The sequence below is a fragment of the Ammospiza nelsoni genome, chromosome 5, assembly GCF_027579445.1.
Source record: "Ammospiza nelsoni isolate bAmmNel1 chromosome 5, bAmmNel1.pri, whole genome shotgun sequence".
NCBI lineage: Eukaryota > Metazoa > Chordata > Aves > Passeriformes > Passerellidae > Ammospiza > Ammospiza nelsoni.
In genome coordinates, this window is record NC_080637.1 from 73,433,530 (window position 1) to 73,451,361 (window position 17,832).

The following is a 17,832-nucleotide window of genomic DNA, read 5'->3' on the forward strand; positions in this document are numbered from 1 at the left end:
GGTTAGAATCAGGCATAGAACTACACAAAGCAAATTATTTATTCAATAGCATTATTTGCAATGATAAACTATCAGCATTTTTACATATGCGTAATACTCCTCAAATACAGATAAATATGGATTCAACTACAAGATTCATTTCATTTGAAAAAATGACAGAAAAAACTTTATATGTATGATAGGTATAGGCATTTATATATTGAAAAAAAATTAAAAAGGAGAAAGAAAAATCTGAATCAAATGTGGGAAGGCATAACATGGCCAAGAAGCAATAGCCATTCAGGACTTCAGGTAATATCTAACGTGAAACACAGAAGCCCCCCCACCACATGAGGCACTTGCCAGTTGCACTAATTCTAAAATAAAAATGCATTCTAGGTTATTTTTGGCAGTTAGCACCTATCTAATCTGCGTTAATTTAGTAAAACAGTGAGTCTACATAACTCATCACAAGCAATATCAATGTCCGACTCACTCAAGGAAGAGGAAAGACCACACCAGCAGAAACCAACTCTAAGTCCAAATTTGTCATTATCAAATCCTGAGAAATTCCAAAGCAATTTGTTTTATAACACAAACAAGGATAAGTATTGCTATGTAAGCATTTAGTTTACAATAAAAATTTGCATATAATGTAATAAAAATTTACTCTTGCATTCTAAGAGAAAAACAGATCAAGTTGTGACTTTGCAGAAAGCAAAGGATTTAAGCATTTATAATTGGACATTCTGACAGAACAGATAATTCTGCCCAGAACAACTCAAGATTAATGTTTAGGAATGTCCAGTGAGACAAGTACAAACATTACCCCATTACCCTGGCATGTCAGCCAGCTGATTAAAATTAAATGGGACAATATCATTATCCAAACAAAACTCTGTATAAGTGCATTTTCCCCTACTGGATTAGTTCACCTTTATGTTAAAAGATTAGACTTTGATTCTGCAAACCTTTTTTGTTTCATTCCTCAGCTGAGGTTTCAGTGTCTTTACTTCCACCTGCCTCCAAGTCTCCTGAGGAATGTTTTATCAGATTCTTTACTCTCGTCTTCTTTCGAAGGAGCTCCTGCTGCTTATCCACAAGCTCCTGCACTGCTTGCAGCTCATTCTTAATGGACACCACACCTCCTCTAGCATTGCAGGGAGAGGCAAGGAGAAGGCACAATAGAGACCACAGCCATGAGCTGATGCCACTTTTTATTGTGTTAATTGTACTCAAGCCAAGGATCAAGCTGTTAATAGAAAACCTTTATTTACATGTGAGAAGCAACATTAACCCCACTAAGTTTAACTCCTTTGGAGTTGTAACCAGGGCCATTGGCAACAAGCTGTGTTCATGTACCAAGATCTCCCTCCTCCACAGAAGAAAAGGATATGCTGAGCAACAGGGTTTGGATGTAGAGGGAAAATGTTTTATCCGTCCTTCACACACGAAAGAAGTGAAGCAAATGCTCCCCAAAAGCTTGGGTCACACAAGTGACTCTTTGGCAGGAATTGCCTCTTTCCATCCCAATATGATGTGTGTGAATTGCAGATTGTGTTCTGGAATCCAGTCCCTGGAGTCTAAAAGAATAATTAACACATACACCTGCATGCCAAGCATGTACTCCAGAACCAGGTCAGAAAAACATCAGAAGCAATTACTTCCTCCCCCACACCCACAAAACCCCAGAGATTTTGGCCCATCCAGAGCAGATATGCTAATATGGTTATGGAAACGAAAATGTGTGATGAAGATATTTCCCTATTTCAAATAGCACAAAATGGTGATAAGTGTCTTCCTAAATGCCCACTGCTGCTCAGCAGAAAACAGTAAAGAGTATCTTAAAATTTGAAGCACATTTTAAAAATATTGAAAACCAAGTAATTTCCTTGACAATCTTGATTTTCATCCTACAATAGCTTGGGTTGGAAGGGACCTTAAAGCTTATCTCATTCCAACTCCCCTGCCACTGGAGCAGGTTGCTCAGAGCCCCATCCAACGATGCCTTTAACACTTCCAGGGATGGGGCATTTTGGTTTAGTTTCACCTAAGAAATAAAAAGCTATCCAGTAAAGATTTGAAGAACAAAAATCTTTAAGTATAATAGCAGTGATCCCACAAAATGTTTTATGTATATATTATTGTAAATAACAATCAGTAACATGATGTGTTTGTGTCTTGTTACCTAAATGAACATATGGAATATAAATTATGGATCACCTGCAACAGCTCTCATCTTTGGAGAGTAAAGAATGTTATCTTTAGTATATCTTATTTAGCCAAACAGCTGTCACTAAAAAGAAAATAAATACATGGTAAAATATATTTCATTTTATAAGTAAACCTTCTCAACTTTAGAACAAATTTACTGCAGGACATTCTTCGTTACCAGAGCTGTAGTGTAACAGTTTAAGCACTGGTTAATTTAATTTGCTCACATAAAGAAGCTCCACTAGGTGACAATTGCTTTTTCCCTTCTGCAAAATGGATAAACACAAACTCCCAACCAATTCCCAAGGCCACAGCTCACCAGGCCTCTAAATGAACCCAAGTGAAGTTTAACCAAGTCATACATTTCCTGCAAGAGTAATGCTCTAAGGTAGACCAGTCACTCACCAGGTGCCCATTGCCAATTTTGATCTCCTCAAAGCTTCTTTTACAGAAAAGCCTGGACACATTATATTGTGCCCCTTAGAAAGGCAGCCACCATAACACCCAGAGGATCTGTTAGGAGGAAGTGAAAATGCTGTTAGGTTTAGAGGAGGGGTTCAACTTTGAATAATCATCAGTGAAATTAACGTGGAATTGAATTCATTGGGTCATTATTTGAACAACGGTTTTTGTCACATTGTACCTTAATAACACCAAACTAAAGAGATTGATATTTTCTGTTACTGCATCATGAACTATTTATTACAGAGATGGAAACAAAGTCTAATGGAAGGTGAAAGGGATTAAATTCAGCATTACAATTAATATTGGGGGAAAAATTCCTCACTACCAGCTGATTCCACCATAACAAGCATCTTCCCCGCTCCTATAAATAGAGGACGAAATACATAATAAAAGTGATGTGTGAATAAAACACTCCCGCATAACCCAGGGCCAGACCCAGACGCCTCTTAACCACCTCCAGGGGCGGCGACTCCTCCACCTCCTGGGTACGCTGCTCCAGCGTGGGACTATTCACAGTGTGGGACTATGACAGTGTGAATGGCATCCAAATATCCACAGTGAGCGTGTGCCGTGCGGTATTCCCTGCATCCCGCGCCCACACGCCAGCCGCGGGCACGGCGCTTGCCGGGTGGGGCAATCGGACGGGGCTGGATGGATCCATGGATGGACGGAGGAAGGGACCGAGGCCGCCAGGGCGAGCAGGAGCAGCGCCTCGCAGCCGTGTCCTCCCGTGCGTTGGGCTCAGCCGTGGCTCGGCCGACAGCTCGCACAGCTGCGCCGAGGGCTGGTGCCGCATCCTTTAGCTTTCATCCCTTATCTCTTATCCCTCATCCCTGATCCCTCGCGGCTCCCGCCCCGCGGCCCCGCTCCCACCTGCGCTGCGCGCCGGCCACGCCCCTTCCGCCGCGCGCCCTTAGCCACTGGCGCACGGGGCCCGGCGCGAGCTCCGCCTCTCCGCCAATCAGCGCCGGTCGCGGGCCGTGGGCGGGGCGGTACGCCCGCGCCGCCGTACAAGGCGGCTACTGATTGGCGGCCGGTGCGACCAATGGGCGGGCGGCTCTCATGCGGCGGGGTGCGTGTTTCCGGAAGACGTGGCCGCCGGTGCCGCTCCCGCCCGTGCCGCTCCCGCCCGTGCCGCCGTCACCATGATCTCCCTGTCCGACACGCAGAGTAAGCGCTGCCGCCGCTCCCGCCGGGGAAGGGCGGAGGGGCCGCCCGCTGCGGGGCTGGGGGCGCTGGGGGCCGGGGGTTCCCAGGGCGGCCGGGCTCGCAGCCATTGTCCGCGGCGGGGCCTCCCGGGAGCGGCCGGGCACGGTCCGGCCGGGCCGCTGGACACCGGCGGGGGAGCTCTCACGGCCGCATCCCCGCAGTGAAAGGCGCGGCGGCGGCCCCGGTGCGGCGGGAGCGGCGGCTGGCGGGGAGAACGGGTGGGAAGGGGGTGGAGAGCGGCGGGGCAGCGCTCGGCGGGACCCCGGCCCTGGGAGAGCTCTGCCAGCACGGCCGGCCTGTGTCCGGGGCTGCGAGTGCTCGGTGTGCCGTGCTGCCGTGCGGAGGGGTTGGAACGGACCCTAAAGATCATCTCAGCCATGGCAGGGACACCTTGCACTACTCAGGGCCCGTCCAGCCTGACCGGGAGCGTCCCAAGGATCCAGGGGCAGCCACAGCTGCTCTGGGCACCCTGTGCCAGTGCCAGGCTAGCGTTACAGGAGAACATTTCTTCCTGTTACCTAGCCTGGGTTTGTGGGTTTGTGCCCGTGGTACCTCGGCTGAGCGCTGTGAGAGAATGAATGAAAGCTGAACGATAAACAAAGTAACACTCAGCTACGCTCTTCTCGTATGCCTCCCTCTGGACGTCGGTGGTCTGGAACCACTGAATTACCTAGACAGTAAAGAGATTTGCTGTGCTGTTCTTGGTGGTACCACTCAAAAGTCTGCAGGTGATGCTGAGGGGGCTTCAAAGTGAGGCCGAGACACTGAAGTGGAAAAAAGCAAAAATATTTGTATGTGGCCATAGTTTTGTTTCTACCAAAGTGCTTGGAAATAGAGACCAAAGAAATGAAAGTAAAGCAGTTCCTAAGTGTGTCCTTTGCCAGGAGCACCAGTGGTGTTGAGGGTGCTCTGGACTGTGTCCAGGAGCTCAGGGGCCATCCTGCTCCTCTGAACTACCCCAGCCAGGGCACACCTGCAGGGCTGGCAGCTCAGGGGCCATCCTGTCCCCTGCTCTGCCCCAGGGCACACCCAGGGCTGGGTGCACTGCTGGACTCCCGGTACAGCAGGGACAGGGAGCTGCTGGAAGGGGTCACGGGAATGATGAGGGCTCTGGAGCATCCCTAAAGAGAAAGGACTAGCAGCTGGGCCTGTTTATTTTGGAAAAGACTGAGAGGGGATCCTATTTCTGCATGTAAATATCCCAGATGGGTGACAAGAGAGTGGGGCCAGGTATTTTCAGTTGTGCCAGTAGCAGAACAAGGAGCAATGGCCGTGAAGTGAATGAAGTACAAGGAGTTTAATCTCTATGTGAGCCATCACTTCCTTGCACTGAAGGTGGCAGAGCCCTGGAACAGCTGCCCAGGGAGGGGCTGGGTCTCCCTCTCTGCAGCCACTGGACACATTCCTTTGTCACCTGTTGCAGGTGGCCCTGCCTTGGCAGGGGGGTTGGGCTGGGCGATCTCCAGAGGATCCTTCCACCCTAACCATTGTGATTCCCTGATAACAGCTTAAGCTGCAGGGTAAAGGACAATGACAGGCCTGTGATTTAAATGACCATCTCATGTATGGGGCATTTCTGGTATGACTGCCACAGAAGGAAATGAGTCTGCCTGTAAAGCACCACAGCATCAGTTATGAAGGAGGGTGTGAAAAATCTAGAAAAAAAGAAGTTAAAATAACTTTATAGCAAGATACTGGAAATGAAGGTACTGGAGAGCCAGTTAAGGCCAAGGATGAAGACAGGGAGCAGAGTTTAGCAGCATTCAGGTGCTAAATATCTCAATATCTGAGATACTCAGATATTGTACTGTTACTGGGATGAGTACCAAGCCTTGGGGTTAACTTTTAGCTTTCTGATTGATTAAACCCTTGTGGGCTTTGCTTTTGCTCTTAACTTCCAGTCTGGAGTATTCATTGGGCAAAAAGATAAAAACAGTGAGTCTCCTTCTGAAGAGATTTTTATTTTGCTTGGTTCCTCATGTGGGACCTTCAGCTGTTTCCAGTGCTAAGACTGTTGGTTGTAACTGTCAGAGACAGGAGTACTAAATAAAACACTCTGACATTTAGTGGTTTTCAGGGCGGTTTTTTTTTCAGTTTTTCTGAAATTCTGAAGATAGTTCATTGGATATTTTAAAATTCACTGCTGTCTGGAAAAATGTAGAGTTAGCCATAGAGTCACTGGTGGAATAGTGTGAAAAATACCTGGAGTGAACCACTGCTGATGTTTGGAAAGTTAATTCTGCATCTGCAGTCTAGAAGGTAATTTTAAGTGGTGCAGTGAATGGTGTTATAAACCACCAGTAATTGCAAGAGAATTCACTTAGGTTTTCCCAAATTAAATTTTCAATACTGAAAAATACTGCTAGCAAAATAATAGTTATGCATTGAATATAAGCCATATTAGGTTTTGTCTTCTAAAAGTCTATAGCACACAATTACATTTCATTTTGCACTATATTATGCTCTATAAAAGACTTGAGATGTGTATTGTCTGCCCTAATCTTTCACAAGCAATGTATCTTAAGTTTGAATCTTAAAATCTGCTGAGCTGTTTGTACACCGTGCTGCAGTAGTCTTGCACAGCTTATGGAATTTCTGGAGAAACTGATGATGATTTGCTCCCTTGTCTCAGGAAATCATAATTATCCAGGATAAATACAACCTGACCAGTGTGTGTTGCTGCATTTCTAGGCATTGATATGTTGTATTTGACTAACGTGGGAAAGCTCTTCTGGCACAGGAGAAACCATTTTAAAATAGTTTGCTCCCTCTATAAATATTCATCGTTAGTTGTTGAAAGGATTTTCTGCAAAATGCCAGCACTTTTTCTTTTCCTTCCTCTGAGAAGTGTAGTTAAATATATTTACAAATTCTGATCCAAATCAAGGCAGTAACTGAGATGTCAGCACTGGAGGATAATAGTCCTGGACCATTCATCTTCTTCCAGCAGTTATTTTGGGATAATGAGAATAATGTTCCTTTCTCTTTTTCCCTTTTCCTCCACTAACCAGAGCACACGGGTGACTTGTGCAGTGAATCAGAGCCCGTTGTGGCAGAAGTGCTCCCAAACCGGTTTGGGGTGGTTGCAGAGGTGTCAGAGAGGGAATTGCCGCAGCTGCTGGGAGGTGGCTCTGCCTCCTGCCCACATCCACACCTTGAGCTGTGCCTGGGGAGGAGCAAATACTCACCTCCAGGACTGCTTATTTATCTTGCTGGCAGCTGGTAATTCCTCTGGAGTCCTGCCTCCAAGTGTTTTCCTTCCAGAATGCAGATTGTTTCTGCTCTTCTGAAGTAAAGAGTACTGGAGAAAAGGGCACTTGCAATTGTTACATTGCCTTCAGTCAGCAGATCCATTGAAAATACAATTTGCAATTCTGTTTTTCGTTGTAAACCAGTACGGAGAGTGCCTGTAGTAAATTGATTGGATCGAGTTACTTAGTGCTTTTAATTGTGGGGTGCTAAAATGCTCACAGTGAAAGTTTAAAGTGGCAGGCTATGCCACACAACTACAGCTCTAACAGCCTTGCTAAAGGCAAGCCCTCAGAGAAGTCTGGGGAGTGGAATGTTGCTGTAACCAATTTGAGCTGTGTTGAAATTTATTTCCAATAACTACTTAGAAGTCCTAAAACAGGCATAATTATCCTCCTTTACTCCCAAGCTCATCAAGCAACAGCAAATGACCAACTGCATCAACAGAGTGCAGTTAAAATCCATGGAGGCAGATCTGGCCTACAGCAGCAGTGAGGGATGTGATTGTGGATTTTGTGGTCTTTGTTTGTTTCAGGACAGGCTATGCAAAACTACTTGGAACTTCAAAATACACGGGCATATATACAGGCATAGTATTAGGATGGCTTTTGCTAAGCTGTTTTTGTTTTGCAATTTACAAACCTGTCAGTTACTGTGTCTGGTCACAGTGAAAACAATAATAAATGCATGTTTTTGCAGCCCTGTTGCTGCTGTTCCTGGTTTTTCTCTCCCATTCATCTGTGTGAGAGTCAAAGGAAGGCTTTAGAGATTTAAAATTAAAAGCAGGATGTATTTCTAATAGCAGTCTTCAAGATACTATTGTGAAATGGTAGTTTTAATCCTTCCTTGACGTTTGTTTATCCTACAAACCTTCCATCCTACTCTTGGCTTCCCAGTTTTTCTTGAGCATCCTTTGCAGAACTCAAAGTTTATAGAACTGTTTATACTGGAAAAAAGCCTTTAAGAGCATTGGGTCCAGCTGTTAACCCAGCACTGGCCAGTCCATAATTTAAGCAAATAAATTAAGTACAAAAGGTATTTTTAGAAAAATCTGCAAGTTAAGATAATAAAATGAAAAATTTCATAAAATGGAACTGCTATACAGCACTAGCAGTCTAGTGATATTGTACCTATGTGTAATGTAAATCTACCATTTAATTAATAAAAATTAAATATTAAGCATGAAAATTATAATTGAACATTAATCCCTCAATATTTAGTATCTACCAGTTTTGTGAAAACTGGCAATTGTCTGGAGCCCCAGGCTAGTGTTTGATAGCTGTCAGCACATGTGCTACTCGGAAAAATCCTGCAGGATTCATCCAAGTTCTGTTCCATCTAGAAAATGCTGTGCAAGTCATGGGAGATGGAACATGACGTTTCAGGAGCATGGAGAGGACCAGGGTACTTACATTACTATGGGAAAGATAATGGGATAAGATCTGCAGATCCCAGAGTATTCTGAATTAAAAGAGAAGAATGACAAGGATCCACCCCTTCAGTGAATGACCCATATGGGAATCAAACCCCGACCCTGGAGTTATTTGTACCATGTTCTGACCAACTGATCTAATCTGGAAAACAAAGTTTCATTATCAAACAATCCTTTAATTTACAAACAATCCTGTTCTCCAAGATAGCAATTAATCAAAAGGGATATATGTCTTTCCTATATGTATGTATGCATGTATGTATGTATATGGTTGCATTCAATTCTAGTTCCAAACATGGCCTTTGTTGATAAACAGCTTCCAAAGATCTGTCTGTTGAAGTAACTGGGGTCTACAAGATTTATAATATTTGTACAGTCAAGGAAGTTCCTAAATTTAAAATGTCTTTAGAGTGGATGTTCTAATTTTTTCCCCAGTTTTTATCCCTGACCTTTTCTTGGTACCATGTTTTGTTACATGCCTAAATTTGTTTCTTTTTCAGAGATTGGAATGGGACTAACAGGCTTTGGCGTGTTTTTCCTCTTCTTTGGAATGATACTCTTCTTTGATAAAGCTCTTTTGGCTATTGGAAATGTAAGTGACTTTTCTGCAGTGCTTAGAATCAAGTATGTGATCTATTAAAGATAAACTCAAAATAGAAAATCATGTTATCAGTTTGAAGCTGAATGACAAAGATTACTGTGGTGATCTGGTATAAAAGAGGAGTGCTCAGTGATAGGAGTGAATCATTTTTGCTGCTTGAGGTTAGAACAGCTCACACTGATGTGAATATCACCGTGGGTCAGGCCTGTGGGATGTTGGTAGACAAGAAGCAGCTTGTTCCACAGTTATGCTGCTGCAAATGTGATTTTTTGCGGTCCTCTGAGATCACTGTCAATTTGACTATCTATTTGGATAAAAATCTTCTAAGTACATGCTAGCAAATGTAGTTTTGCAGCGCTGTAGGAGGAAAGAAAGAAATATGAATTGCTGGCACTTCTGGCATTAGAAGAGCCAGACCTCCTTCATAAAAGAGAGATTCAGTATCTGCAGCTTTTACCAAATCAAAGTTGTCACTCAAAGCAGCACAGAAAATAAGTCCTAGTTCTGGTACAGGAAATTTGATATTTGGATTGGAAATGCCAGGGTGTTTCCTGCATGTGCCAGTCTCTGTGCCTCTGCTGTTCTCACCTGTGCCAGCCAAAGCACAGCCTGGCTGGGAGAGGTTCAGCCCTTCTTTTGCTGATGCCTAAAAGTCTGCAACCAAACTGATCAGTTTCCTTCTCAAACACTGAGATTCCCTGAAGGGAAATATAAAATTGTGTATCTGAATTTGTTGAAGCATTTTTATGAACCATCAGATCAAGTGTGCAGTGGGAGAGTGGAAAATGAAATAATGCTTATTTTCTTTTTCTAATGTAAGGTGGAAATATGAGATCCTGTTTAGGGAAAATGAAAACGTAGGTAGGAAGAGACAATGACAGGCTATGTGGTAACCAAAGATAATGCAAGAAAAGGTACTGTATCCTTGCAGAGAATTGTTTTTATCAAGAAAAAAAAAAGTTGTATCAGAAAGGGCAGGAAGTTCTAAGAAATTGTTTTACTCAAGTTTAAGTTTTGGATGCCATTTAACAAATCAATCTTGAGTAAAACCTGAGATACTATTGCTTTCTGAGCAAAAATGTTGTTACAATAATTCCAAGTCCTTTTGCTACAGGACACCAGAAGTAGTTCTAACTACTTGAGACTGGTGTTACGGTGTTCAGTCTATACTGGAACAAATAAATAAACAATAAAAAGACTCTGCACAGTAAAAAACAACTGTTCAGCTTTTTCCTTCTCTGGCTTGGCACTGTGAGTTGATCAGCAGAAGCGGTTGAAGATGTCAGTGGCACAGAGCAGAGGTGCTGTTATGTGTGGTGTCAGTTTTTAGGAACCTTTGCTGTCAGTAGGACTGAGCTTCAGCACCACCTGTGGGTAAAGCTGTGACAGGGCAGATCCTCTGTCTTGGGTATGTTAAAAGGATAGACCCTTTACTTTCAAGCAGCTGAGAGATACAAGTGCTTTAAGATGGACCTTATAAAAGAAAATCAGAAATAAATTCATTCTCACCAACCGTCTCCTGGTATTAACAGAAGTTGTGCAAGAAAGGCAGTGTAATTTTATAAAATATGTATGTGTGTGTTTACATACTGTACTTGGGAACATAATTAGTTGTTTTCTTTCTTTGGTTTGGTTTTGTCTTTTCTAGGTTTTATTTGTGGCTGGCTTGTCTTTTGTTATCGGTTTAGAAAGAACATTCAGATTCTTCTTTCAAAAACACAAAATGAAAGCAACAGGCTTCTTCCTGGGTGGTGTGCTCATAGTTCTCATTGGCTGGCCTTTAGTAGGAATGATCCTGGAAATTTATGGGTTCTTCCTATTGTTCAGGTAAGTCTTGTTTGAAAACAACTTTGTGTTAGTTTTTCAGGAATAAATGTATTGTGTAGTGTTTGTGTTAGAGTTGACAAAGCAGCATCCTTTAAATGTTCCTTTTGGACATATTTTAAGTGAAATTATTTATTTACAAGTTGGTAAGTATTTTTCCAAGACTCAAAGCTGATAATGTTGGTGAGGCATTTACCAAAGTGACTTTCATAATGCTCGTGTCTAACCAAAGAATTGTAAAGCTTCAAAATGTGTGGGAGCCCAAATTGTTAGCAGTATGAAGTTTCAATATCTCCTTATGGAAAAGGGATACTTGGTCCTCATTTCAGTAGGGAATTTGTTATTTTCTTTGACAAATGGGGCAAAATATTTAGATACAACCATCCTAGGTTTGTAACCTTACCATTTCATCACTTTGGCAGCCCAGGGAAAAGCTGTTTTCTGCCATATTTCATTACAATTGTGCCTTGGAGTCAGAACTGCTTGTTTGGGTTAGCAGTATCTAGACTGAGTTAAGGAAAAATAGAAATTCTATTTTTTTAACAGCAATCTTGAAACATGTTATAACTTTCACAATGTGTCAATTAAGTTCTTCATAAATGTACTGTAATAGTGAAAGAATTTTACCTGTTACAACCTTCATAGATATCTATATTTTTATTTTTATTTCCATGGTTGAAGTTCTATGCTTCCCTACAGAACAAAGCAAAAAATATGCAAAAAAGTAGAAAGAGAGGCTTCTGGTTGTTCTTGGACCTCTCTCCAGATGCAGATTGTTCCACTAATGGTTATTGATCAAGTTTCAGACCCTGAAGTGTTCTGTGAATGGCTGAATAACACCGGTCCTGTTAATCACAGTGAAACCATTGTTCTCATGGAGTTCTTTTTGTAACCAGTAAAATTGTATGTTAATCTGATATTTAGTTCAGATAAAATATTTATTTTAAAAGTCAGTCTGAACTTGGCTCTTACTAGAGACAGTGAAATTTCAGAAAATTAAATTAGTGGGTTTAATGTATTTCTTATTGTTCTGCTCTGTGTTATTCTGAATCCTGTCACTGTAAGTGCTGTGATAATCTCAGTATTCCACTGAATACACTGTCACTTCTTGCTTGGTTTAATCAGCCTGTACACAGCAAGTAGAATGTGTTTCCAACAGAACACCCTCCTTTAAAAGATCTCAAAAGAATTATAAGTTAGTCTGTCTAGGCAGGTGTGGTTATGGATTATCTAGTGGTGCTTGCAAGGTAAAACACTGTTGAGAGGTTTATAAAAGATCAATAATTATCCCCAGGACTGTCCCTTAGCCTGAAGGGAATCAACAAGGGATGGATAATTCCAGATATTAATGTTTAGCTGATCTGTTTTAATTTAAAGCATCTGGAGACCAGTGGTTTGGCGTGAATGATCTTAAATGTCTTTTCCAACCTTGATTCCATGATTCTGTGACCATCTTTTCCAGGACTCATTAGTTGATAGAATCTAAATCCCTTGCTACAAGGCTGACTAGTGACTACTTCAAGCAAAGCTTTTTGTTTTGCTTCAGCCTTGTTCCGTTCAACCATCCTCCTCCTGTCTGCAACTTGCTCCCTTCTGAAAATCTTACAAATGAGGTCTTTCCTCAAGCACCATTTTCTACTGTTCGTCAGGGTCCTGCTGCTTGGTTGCATAGCAGAAAACTGCCCTGCTATTATGGGACAGCTATTGTAATCTAAGGTGCTTTTGGAGCCTTGTTCAGATGACAGCCCTGCAGAGTTATGGCTGACAATATTATCCCTGCTGTACTGACTGTTCCTTATTCTTGGACACAGCAGTTGTTTTAATCTGTTACAAGTGATTTGTGGGCCCTGCCTCACAATTTACTGGGCTGCTGAAATGAAATGATCTGGTCTTAAAACAAAACAAAACAAAAAACCAACAACAAAACAAACAAACAAACAAAAAACCACCAAAACTCCAAACCCCCCTTATTGGTGGATATTACCCAGCAAATAGTTCTTAGCAGGGTGGTGAAGAGGATGATGACTTGTGAAATTTCACAGTTTCACTGTGGCTGAGGCCTCATTGCACATTAATCCTTATTCCATGCAGGGAATGCTGAGCACAGGATTGCTGGGAATGCCAACAGCTGCCTGCAGACAGCTGAGATGCTGCCACAGAAAATTTGGTTATCTGCTGCAGAGGTTAGATGGAGAGTGCAGGGGCTGCACCAGAGCATATGCCAGGGAAGATCCCCAGGGTCACCATTCAAACCACTGACTTCAGTTTGGGAAATAAATGAATGCACAACTCTGTCATGCTTCATTTTCTTTAGTTAATGTAAGAGTATCATCCATGGCTTTAATTACTCAGAACTAACTTCACTTGTTTCTACATTGGGTCTTGAATGTATTTTCTATAACATAAAGCGGAATTATCTCAAAATATGTATGCTAATTTTGAGAAATCCATTTTGCAGACTAAATTAGGTATTCTTACATGAGTTATTTTTTGATGAGTTGACTGAGAGTTGCCAGCTATGAAGAAAATTAAATCCATTTAAAAATACACCATTTCATTCCTGGTTTTCTCTTTACTCTGATGACTGTGTACTGATATATTTGGTAAACAAGTGTGCTGCTAACAAGCTGCAAGGTTTTATGTAATCTTGGTTTAAAAATTTTTTAAATTAATTTTCTTTCATGTTACAGCAATATGAGGAAAGCTTAATTACAAAAACTAATACAATCTTCTGATGTTTTACCTAAAGGGGGTTCTTTCCTGTGGTGGTTGGCTTTATTAGAAGAGTTCCAGTTCTTGGGTATCTCTTGAATTTACCTGGTATAAGCTCGGTAAGTTTGGTACTTCATGCAACAACTGCAGCATGTTCTGGTTTTCATTCCACTGATATAGCACCTGTAGAAATGCATCAAAAATAAAACAAATAGAACTTTGGAGCAATGACTTCAAATGCATTCCTGCACTGTTCTTGCACTATGCACATCCCACTCATTCCCAGGGAGACACTCCTAGAGGTAAAAGGACAAAAGGAGGCGTTGGCAGGAGCTGCCCCTGCTCGTGGGCAGTGGAGTGGGAAGAGTCCTGCATTGTGAGGGAATGCTGGGTTCTTCTGCTTCCCTCTTGGCCCTGGCTGACCACACAGGTGAATCATCCTCCTCTCCTGTTGTACCATGAGGAGGGCACCCTACTTGGTGCAGTATTTGGCTGAACTTAGGAAAAGTGGCCTCTAAAAGTAAAGAGTGGAGTTCAGTGTTATGTTGCAGCTCGTATGGTGAATCCAGAAACTCTCAGCTTGCATAATCATTCATCAGATATATTTATTGAGGTCCACTGCACCAGGCCACATCTGTTTATTACTATAGATTTGTGTTTTTTTCAAATTGAGTTTTCCATTTTTAAACCAAATGGCTGAGGATTTGAAGACAACAGAAGGATGCTAAACTAGGGTGTTTCAGTCAACTGCTTTTACTGTGCTAAATTATTTATGTATTTTAACACAAGCATTTGTAATACTAGTTTTGAAAGCAACAGTTTTAATAGCTAGTGCTGAAACTTAATAGTGGGAATAACTTAGATGCATGCAGGCTGTTTTTTAAAAATGAGTGTTCCAGATCATCTGTTCCAGTCTCACAGTTAGGCCAAGTTGTGGCTCATAATTCATGATCAATTGAATGTTTCATCTGTCAATTGATCCTAATCATATTTAATTTGATCATAACAGGGTTAAATCTTGTTTTTAAAAGAATTGTTAATGTTTTATTCAAAGCCTACGTAGGCTCAGAAGAGAATCCACAGTAATGGTCAGTTGAAATATCTTCCTTGGTCTACTAATGCATGTGTGGCTGAGACTGTATTGTTTTGTTTTAACCATTAAGCTGGCAGTGTTATCTGCATTCTTCTATTTCCTTTCTCATTCTGTTGCATCTTCATGCTGCACTCTTAATGTCTATATGAGAAAAACATGTTATGCAGAAACACAATTGCAATTGTAAGAATTTTGGTTTTCACAAACCTAAACCATGAGAGCTCGGTGAGTACTACTTGACTCTCATTTCCAGTCACATACTAACTGTGCAAGTAGCAAGCAGTATTTGAGAGCAGCTTCACTCTACATAAATGTCATCAACCTAAAACCTTTTTGTCTCCTTTTCCACAGCTTGTAGATAAAGTTGGAGAAAGCAACAACATGGTATAATGACGAGAGGGTGGAAGACTGATCTAAACTTTTACTGTATTATTTATAAAATCCCTTTGAAGAATACTCAGCACAAAGATTAAGTTGTGTACAAAGGAAAAAGCTTGTTACATTCTTTACATAACAGTTTAATTTAAAATGTATAGTCAACAGTATACATTAGAAAAGAAGCTCAGCAAGTGTGCTTCTAGAAAAGTAACTCCAGAGTTCGAGAAGTAAACTGAAGAGGGGAAAGTCATGGAATAACCCCTGTTACAACTGTTCAAGACTATTTTTGTTGGTTTCGGAAAACATGGTAGAGGCAATGAACCCTTGTGGAATTAACGGTGCCTGTTCTTTACCTCCTTATTTTGAAGGTGCAGTAGAGCAAACAGGCCTACATTTTTAAGGGTGACCCAAACTTACCCAACCCTCTGCTTGCTATCCTCAGAGTGCAAAAAAATCAAACAGGAAACTTCTTGTGTAACAAGAGATGCATCTTTGCATGAAGGTTAAGATGACTATTCATCTATAACTGTATTATGACAATAAAAAGGAAACCCTACACAGTTCTGTTGTAAACATTTTTGTAAATATGTGGCTGAAATACAGCATTGTTATCTTAATGTTTCAAAGCCAAATGTTAGTTGATTGTATTTGCCTTCCATTTTGGAATATGCAAAAGGTCAATCTTTAATAACTTTGGTCTTAAATGTTGGTTCTGAACATGCAGAGCTTATTGGGGAACTCTGGAAGCTGACTTGCAGGCCTTCCAGGTTGTTCTCCTTGAGACATGTTCCATGTGCATCCTGATGAGAATGTAGCCCCTTGTCACTAACGTGCAAACTCTGTGAAATACGCTTAGTTCACAAAAAACTGCATTAGGCTGAGGTGCTGATGTGAACCCTGTGACATGTAACTTACCAGAACCTGGAGCTTTGTTTTTAACCAGTTTGAAACTAAGCTTTCTTTGTTTACTCTGGAACTACGAATTGACTTTTATTTTTTACAGTAATAAAATGGAAACTTAAAGCTCTGTGTACGTGAGTCTGTGGGGAGAAAACTGCTGAGTGACTGGGGCTGACTACAGATCAAGTGCCAATCTCCATGTGTTTGTAACGTGTTACTGGTTAGCTGGTTATCTTCAGACAGCTCCTGGTTACAGCAGCAGCTTTGCTGTTACTGAGGATTCTTGGCTAACCTGGAATAAATGTCCCCTCCTAATGCCCAGGTCCCATTTCTGCTCCTGTTGGGGTGTTAAATGTTGTGCACTTGCAATAGTCTCAGTTACAGTGTCCTCACCTACCAATCCTTGTTCAGTGAATTGTGTTTGTGCAGGCAGGGGGTTCTGTTCTGTTTCATTTTCTTTTCCCTTTCATGTACTCCTGAAACAATTACCCAATGTAGTATTAAAGGTAGCTAGGTAGCCTAAAGGTCTAATGACTGGGGGTGTGTTTTTTGTTTTGTTTTGGTCTTTTTTATTATTATGCAGTTAAAATTGGAGTTTTCTAATGTTAGTTTTACCTTTTAAAAATCCTCGTATACCAAGCCTTTTGAAACTTGCTGTGAAGTTTATTTGTATAAAACAAGGGGTTTTTTCACTACAACTGTATAAATAGCCACAATCTGCTATTATCAATATTTAATTTGCTTCCTTCTAAAACAGGCACAAAATTATTCAGAAAGAAAACCCAACCTGTTTTTTTGCAATTAATAGCATCTGAAAAATCAGTGGGTTTATTTTATAAATTGCTATATTTTCTTGATGGCATGTGCATTACAGTTTAGAAACAGGAGTGAATACAATTGTTGGCTCTACCTCAAGAGATAAAGCATTTTAGATAACCCAATTTTAACTGCTTCTGTAGCTCTGTGGTGTGTTCCAATGACTACAGAATAACACTCCAGCAGCTTAGCCAGCTCCTGTTTGCTGTGGTAGGGCACTAGGCTGTGCTGTGGCAACCAAGTGCTGTCTCAAGCAGACAGTGCTCACCTTAGAAATCAGCTACGTGAAGGTTTTTGTGCCTCTGTCTTGAAAAATAATGTGATGGAAAAGGTGGATTGCACCACAGGACTGTGGATCTCTGGCTGCAGCAACTTGCTTGGTAAGCTGAAGTACCTTCATCAACAAGAAATGATGATGGTGTCTTTTAGAGGTGGTTCATGTGTGGCTGTGGATGATCTTTTGCCTCTGAGAAGCCGGGGTGTAGGCAGGTCATCTCAGTTATATTTAGTTCATTGTTTTAAATCAAGTCAATTTTTTGTCACATGTGAACTGTTGTGGAAAGCATCTGAGGGAACAGAATTGTGTGTTGAATTTAGCATAGTCTATCCCTCAAGGTAACGTTGTTTTTGAGATGGTTTTGCCAAGATAAATGTGGGTGGCAGCAAAGGTCAAAACAACTTAGCCTTAAAGTGTTTCTGTCCTTGTAAAAATATCTCTAACAGAAACATGCTTGGAATGTTCCCCCTTTTAAATGTAATTTATAATTGCTGCTTTAAAACTCATAAGGATGGATCTTACTGTGAGCAAATGAATACTGTAAATATCCTTGTCATACCTTGAATAAATGGGAACCTTTTTCTATAATTTGTCTTTGTGTCTTCGTGTGCACATTTTAAGAAAGTCTGTTGACAAGTGTTGGACAAGTTTTCCTTCCCAGAGTGACAGGAGTACAGGGTGTT

General features: G+C 41.4%; 1 protein-coding gene across 1 annotated transcript; it reads left to right on the plus strand.

Moving 5' to 3' along the window:
- Positions 1-3,693: 3,693 nt before the first annotated feature.
- GOLT1B (golgi transport 1B) lies at positions 3,694-17,737 on the plus strand. The gene is made up of 5 exons (XM_059472855.1): positions 3,694-3,828; positions 9,049-9,140; positions 10,798-10,976; positions 13,723-13,804; positions 15,130-17,737. Exons 1-5 carry the CDS (start codon positions 3,804-3,806, stop codon positions 15,166-15,168), a joined length of 417 nt encoding a protein of 138 aa, XP_059328838.1. The 5' UTR covers positions 3,694-3,803; the 3' UTR covers positions 15,169-17,737.
- The last annotated feature ends 95 nt before the right edge of the window (positions 17,738-17,832 follow it).